This window comes from Triticum aestivum, chromosome 7A (assembly GCF_018294505.1).
Source record: "Triticum aestivum cultivar Chinese Spring chromosome 7A, IWGSC CS RefSeq v2.1, whole genome shotgun sequence".
NCBI lineage: Eukaryota > Viridiplantae > Streptophyta > Magnoliopsida > Poales > Poaceae > Triticum > Triticum aestivum.
The window spans coordinates 696,255,978-696,262,898 of record NC_057812.1 but is presented as its reverse complement, the minus strand read 5'-3'; the positions used below and the strand labels follow the sequence as shown (position 1 = coordinate 696,262,898).

The 6,921-nt window shown below is 44.6% G+C and overlaps 1 protein-coding gene and 1 non-coding gene across 2 annotated transcripts; both read left to right on the top strand.

Annotated features, from left to right (window-relative positions):
- The first annotated feature begins 451 nt into the window (after positions 1-451).
- LOC123149430 (probable GDP-L-fucose synthase 1) lies at positions 452-1,986 on the top strand. Its single transcript, XM_044569085.1, has 2 exons — positions 452-613; positions 697-1,986. Exons 1-2 carry the CDS (start codon positions 592-594, stop codon positions 1,659-1,661), a joined length of 987 nt encoding a protein of 328 aa, XP_044425020.1. The 5' UTR covers positions 452-591; the 3' UTR covers positions 1,662-1,986.
- A 4,309-nt stretch (positions 1,987-6,295) lies between these two features.
- Positions 6,296-6,368, top strand: TRNAE-CUC (transfer RNA glutamic acid (anticodon CUC)). Its single transcript has one exon. It is a non-coding gene; the product is annotated as a tRNA-Glu (tRNA).
- The last annotated feature ends 553 nt before the right edge of the window (positions 6,369-6,921 follow it).

Here is a 6,921-nt window from a genome sequence, read left to right as displayed (position 1 = left end):
AAGCAAACAAGTGATATTGAAGTTTGCAAGGTCTCGGCTCGAGATAAGTTTCGACGACAACAATGACACCCCTCGCCCCTCGGTGCGCTGCTCATGGCTTGCTCCCTGGCGATGGTCGCCCTGGACTCCAATCATTTAGAGCTTCATCAAGTGCACTCGCCGTCTTTTTTCTTCTTCTCCTTTTTCTTTCTAGCTTATCTCTTTCCCTTTTTTGTTGGTGTTGTTCATGTCATTGCTGTTGTTTTCCTGTTGCTTCATGAATCATGATGTTTATATTTACATCACTTTTGTGTATCCTGAAGCCCAGCCATGTGACAACTTTGAGCAATGTACAGAGATCCCCTGTCCACGGCTCCAGATGTTGCATCGAAGCAACCAAATGTCAACGCCTCCATCGTGGATTGGATCTTGCGAGGCCGCACGTGCCACCAATTTGCGTAGTCTCGGTAAAGTTTGACGGGCCGAGAAGAAAAGGAAATCCATCCAAGTTTCAGCAGCTGCAGACCCCACTCACTCGCTCGCCTCCTTGACTCCACCCCCAAATCCCATCCCCCCACCTCCGGGCGCCGCCGCCCTCCCGTCTCCGGCGACATGGGCACCGTCACCCCCGCCGGTAATCCCCGGCTCCCCCCAGCCGCGCCGCCTCCTCACCCCATCTCCCTCCCTCCATCTGACCCCCCCTTAATTTGCTCGCAGATCCGCACCCGGCCTTCCTCGCCGACAAGGGCGCCAGGGTCTTCGTGGCGGGCCACCGCGGGCTGGTGGGCTCGGCCGTCCTGCGCCGCCTCCTCGCGCTCGGCTTCACCGACGTGGTCGTCCGCACGCACGCCGAGCTCGACCTCACCCGCCAGGCCGCCGTCGAGGCCTTCTTCGCCGCCGAGCGGCCCCGCTACGTCGTGCTCGCCGCCGCCAAGGTCGGCGGCATCCACGCCAACTCCGCCTTCCCCGCCGACTTCATCGCCGCCAACCTCCAGATCCAGACCAACGTCGTCGACGCCGCGCTCCGCTGCGGCTCCGTCCGCAAGCTCCTCTTCCTCGGCTCCTCCTGCATCTACCCCAAGTTCGCGCCGCAGCCCATCCCGGAGGGCTCCCTCCTCTCCGGCCCGCTCGAGCCCACCAACGAGTGGTACGCCGTCGCCAAGATCGCCGGCATCAAGATGTGCCAGGCCTACCGCATCCAGCACGGCCTCGACGCCGTCTCCGCCATGCCCACCAACCTCTACGGCCCCCAGGACAACTTCCACCTGGAGAACTCGCACGTCCTGCCCGCCCTCATCCGCCGCTTCCACGAGGCCAAGGCCACCGATGCCCCCGAGGTCGTCGTGTGGGGATCTGGCTCCCCGCTGCGTGAATTCTTGCATGTCGATGACCTTGCCGACGCGGTGATCTTCTTGATGGACCAATACTCTGGGCTGGAGCATGTAAATGTGGGGAGTGGAAGCGAGGTTACCATCAAGGAGCTCGCCGAGCTGGTCAAGGAGGTGGTTGGGTTCCAGGGGAAGCTAGTGTGGGACTCGACCAAGCCGGACGGCACGCCGAGGAAGCTCATGGATAGCTCCAAGATACATGGGATGGGGTGGAAGCCCAAGGTTCCCCTCAAGGAGGGGCTTGTCGAGACATACAAGTGGTATGTGGAGAGTGTCATCGCCGACAAGAAGTAATGGGGTGGTATCATGTTCTCCTTTGCCTCTTAAAGTTTGTATCTTGATATCATGATCAATAGTGTGTCTATTCTTGTTGGATACTGGATCACACAAGTACCAGGTATTAGTGCACCAAAGAAAAGAGGTTGCTACGTGTTGGTTGAATAATATATTGGTCAAATTAGTGTACCATTAGAATCTTAATTCATGCTGAGCATGTTCTTTTATTACAGAAAGTGTAACACTTTATACATTGGATGGTAACTGGCCTACACTCGTTCTTTGCCAATTCAGCATGAAACAGATATTGAAGAGTTCGCATGCTTCATTAAGATGCCCTTTAAATTTGTATTTGTCTTGCACACATTCCTTGCCGGTTCTGCAGAATTGTTTCTTCTGAAGAGTCTGCTTACTTGGCTGTCAATGCATCACATTTTTAACAAGTTCAGAATGTAAAAATCGGTGCAGATGAAACTAATTTCCAGTGCTTTAATATCGTATGGGAAAATGACCTATGAGACTTGAGAAATTTTGACTTTGTTTTTTACAAGGCAAAAGTGCCAAGTTATTTTTTCTCAACCAGTATCGGGTAATTTGTCTACAAATGAAGTTCTTGTTCCAGGGCTTTATATTTTCATTAAGGCCATCAGATGTGCTGCAACTTAAAGGCTAATTTCATCAAAGATTTTATGTCAAGGATAAACCGCATTCTGTTAGACTTGCCTTCTCCTAATAAAATATTCACTATCTCTATTTCTCTAAACATGGTGATTTATATCCAATATGATGCATTGATAGGAACTAGCCACAGGATTTTTGTAGTAATGTACAATAAGGTAACAAGTTGCATTACTATTTTTCCTCATGTGTTAATGTCTGATAATGTATCACATGGAAGCTCCTTATCTTTACATGCTTACTGTTTATCCAGAATTTGAAGTGCACTACCTGGCCATTCCAGACTTTGAACAGTAGTGATTCCAGACTATTGATACAATTCAGAGTTTTAACAAGTTCAGAATGTAAGAGTCAGTGCAGAGACAAACTAATTTCTTGTGTTTTTAATATCATTATGGCAAAAGGACCTATGGGACTTGAAATTTTTTTATCGTTGTTCTTACAAGGCAAAAGTGGCAATGTCATTTTTCTTTCTCAAACCAGTATCAGGCAGTTTGTCTTGAAATGAAGTTCTTGTGCCGGGGCTTTATATTTTTATAATAATATATCAGACGTGCTGCATCTTGACAGTCCTAATTCTTAAAGACTAATTTCATCAAAGACTTGATGTTAAGGATAAACATCTTTCAACTAGACGTGCCTTCTCCTGAAAGCATTCACTATCTGCATACATGGTGGTTTATACTGAAGTTGACAAATTGTGAGGAAGTAATCACAGTATTTTTTTTTAAATAATTTATGATGAGGTAACAAGTCGACGGACCATTTTCCCTGATGTGCTACTCAGTGAAGGAAGGATAAAATCATCTGATAATGTGCTATCAAATGGATGCTCCTTTTTACATACATGCTCACTGTTTATCTAGAATTCGAAATGCACTACCTGACCATTTGGACTTCCCTAGTTGATACAGGAAAGACAGTTTCACCCTGAACCTGAATCACATTCATTTCTTCAGTACTGTTAAAGGCTTCAGGATCCTGCCGTCACTGATGGACAGTTACCTCCATTTTGTGATTGCTTTGTAGTTTTTGGTTGAATTATATATTGGTTAAATTAGTGTACCAATAGAATCTTAATTGATGCTGAGCATGTTTTTTCATTACAGAAAGTGTAACACTTTATACATTGGACGGAAACTGTCCTACATTCATTCCTTTGCCTATTCAGCATGATACTCTGTTTTTCTTTTGTTATGAAAAAGTATTGTGCATCTGGAAGAGTTCGCATGCTTGATTGTGATGCCCTTTGAATTTGTGATTGGCCTACTCACATTCCTTGTCTGTTCTGCATGATTGTTTTAACCTTGCGAAAAACATCGTGTGTCCTGAAGAGTCTGCTTACTTGAGTGTCAATGCAATTCAGATTTTTAACAACTTCAGAATGCAAGAATCGGTGCAGAGATAAACTAGTTTCTTGTGTTGTTAATATCGTTATGGGAAAAGGGTCTGTGAGACTTCAGAAATTTTATCGTTGTTCTTACAAGGAAAAACTGGTAAGGTCTTTTTCTTTCTCCAACCAGTATCTCGTAGTTTGTCTAGAAATGAAGTTCTTGTTCTGGCGCTTTGTATTGTTATTAAGAATATCAGATGTGCTGCAACTCAAGCAGTCTTGAAGACTAATTTCATCAAAGAACTGATGTCAAGGATAAACCTCTTTCAGTTTCATTTGCCTTCTCAAAATATTCACTATCTGTAGATGCCTGATGACCTGATGGCCAGCTTGTGATGGTAACCTTGGAACTTTCAGAAGTTTCTTTGACTGAGACACACAAACGGTTGATCCTCCCAAGATATTGAACTGTTGTGGGGTGGGGGGTTAGCTTCTACTACCAATCAATTGGGAGGCATATTGCTCAAACTTTTTCCGCAATGAGCATGAAATTCGATCAAGAGGAAGTGAGGTTACCATCAAGGAGCTTGCGGAGCTGGTCAAGGAGGTGGTTGGGTTCCAGGGGAAGCTAGTGTGGGACTCAAGCAAGCCGGACGGCACACCGAGGAAGCTCATGGATAGCTCCAAGATACATGGGATGGGTTGGAAACCCAAGGTTTCCCTCGAGGGGGTTGTCGAGACATAGAAGTGGTATGTGGAGAATGTCATCGCCAAGAAGATGTAATATGGTGGTATCATGTTCTCCCTTTCTTCTTATAGTCTGTACCTTGATATGATCTGTAGTGTTTCCATTCTTGTTGGTTACTGGATCATAAAATTACCACACATTATTGCATCAAAGAAAAGAGGTTCTTATGTGTTGGTTGAATAATATATCGGTCAAATTAGTGTACCATTAGAATCTTAACTGATGCTGATGATCATTTTTTATACAAAGTGTAACACTTTAAATGTTTGATGGTAACCGGCCTACACACATTCCCTTGCCAGTTGAGCATAATACCCAGTATCTCTTTTATTATGAAATGGCAATGTGCATTTGAAAGAGTTCACATGCTTGATTGTGATGCCCTTGCTGGTTCTGCATAATTGTTTTTCCCTTGTGAAAAACATTGTCTGCCCCGAAGAGTCTGCTTACTACTATCGATGCAATTGAGGTTTTTGACAAGTTCAGAGTGTAAGAATAGTGCAGAGAGAAACTATTTTTCTTTTGGTGATTTTAACATTTTAACTTTGCCCTTGCAAAGCAAAAGTGACAAGCTTAATTTTTTCCAACCAATGTCGGGTACTTTGTCTAGAAAATGAAGTTCTTGTTATTCCAGGGTTTTATATTTTCACTAAGACTATCAGATGTGACCTTGAAGACTAAATTCATGAAAGACTTGGTCAAAGATAAACCTGTTTCAGTTAGACTTGCCTTCTCAAAACATCCGTTATCTGTAACATTGTGGTTTATATTGAATTTGACACATTGAGCAACTAACTTCTTGTCGAAAGAAAAGGAACTAACTACAGGATTTTTTTTATGTAATGTACAATACACAAGGTAACAAGTCGAATGACCATGTTTCCTGATGTGTTACTCAGTGAAGGATAAATATATCTGATAAAGTGCTACCACATGGAAGCTCCCTTCTCCTACATGCTCACTGTTTTATCCAGAATTTGAAATGTGCTACCTGACCATTTGGACTTCCCTACCTGATATAGGAAAGACAGCTTGTCACCCTCAAGCGGAATCTCGTTCATTTCTTCAGTAGTTTTAATGCTTCAGGATGCTGCCATCAGTGATAATGGACAGTTATCTCCATCTTGAGGTTGCTTTCTACTACTAGTTTTCGGCGGAAGCAAATGCTTGTAAGGTAAATCTGAGCAAGCTAGATGCCTAATGAGCTGATGGGTAATTTATGATATAGGAGAGACGACTTGTCTGTCACCCTGAACCGGAATCTCATTCAGCTATTCGGTAGTGTTACTGCTTTCAGAATGCTGCCGTCAGTAGTGGGGGCATGTTAGTTGGTTGATGAGCTACTCTGTGATGGTAACCTTGAGCCTTGAGACGTTCTCCTTGACCGAGACACCGGCGGTCGACGATTCCAAGATCTTGAGCAGTAGTATGGGCAGCTTCTACCGCCGATCAACTGGGAGGCATATCGGTCGAACCTTCTCAGAGACTGAGCGCAGAGTTCTCAGAGACTCTGTCTGTATTTGCGTTCTGACCGGTCCATGGCGCAGAGCTTCAGTGCTGTTGACTAATTTTCACTGATTTTATTTCGTTAGTAGTAGTAGCTCAAGTGGTGGTTTCTGTTATTACAAATCGGGGGCGGAACCCCCTTGCTCCGGAGAAAAAAAAAGGGGGAAACTTAAATGTGTTATGGAATCAATCAAAAAGGAGGTGCAGCGCCCTACCAAACGCAGCTGGCGTTCGGTTTAGGGATGTTTGTAGCCATGTGTATGACCAAGCGTGCTGTTTTGTGATGCAGTGATACAGTCAGTTCATCTCTGATTGTACCCTTCCCGTTCGCCGCAGCTTCCGCCGTAGTATAGTTGGTTAGGAATTTAGGATACGAGCCGTCACGATTCCGTCGTAGTCTAGGTGGTTAGGATACTCGGCTCTCACCCGAGAGACCCGGGTTCAAGTCCCGGCGACGGAAATTCCAATTTTTGTTTTCTAATTTCTCCTTGAAGTTTTTCCTTCTTCTTTTTTGCGGGGGAAGAACTCCACGTTAGCGTCCACTCATCATGCAACCGCAGTTGCTTTGATTCCGTGCGGTGCACCTTGCCTGCAGTTCTTTTTACTTTAAACATTTCTAGCTTTTAAAGCTTATTATGAGGTGTGCACTCAGTCTTAACTGCTGTCGATGTTCAGAATGTGACAGCATCAACATCAAATGTATTCTTCAGCTCAGCTGAAAACCTTTTGCTCGTTTCCGGATCCTTCAGATGAGTTGCGAACTAGATTCACTACTAGATTCACTTCACTGGTTAGATGTTATGATATTTATCTGATTATTTGATTCCAATTTCTTGTGATAATTTGCAATCAGCTGTGCTATGAACTTTCTACTGTACTGTTAGAAAGCTGAGGGCTGTTTTTTTTTTTTGAATTTTCACTTGGGGGGGGGGGGGAGATTTCCCCACCTGAATCTTTATAAAGGTATAGACCAGAAGGTCAGGTGTTACATCATACACATGGACAAGTCAGGG

Excerpts from the sequence above, each read along its gene's own strand:
- LOC123149430 (XM_044569085.1), top strand. The coding sequence starts at position 592 with ATGGGCACCGTCACCCCCGCCG. Across the intron at positions 614-696 it reads GGGCACCGTCACCCCCGCCG|ATCCGCACCCGGCCTTCCTC; the intron begins GTAATCCCCGGC and ends ATTTGCTCGCAG.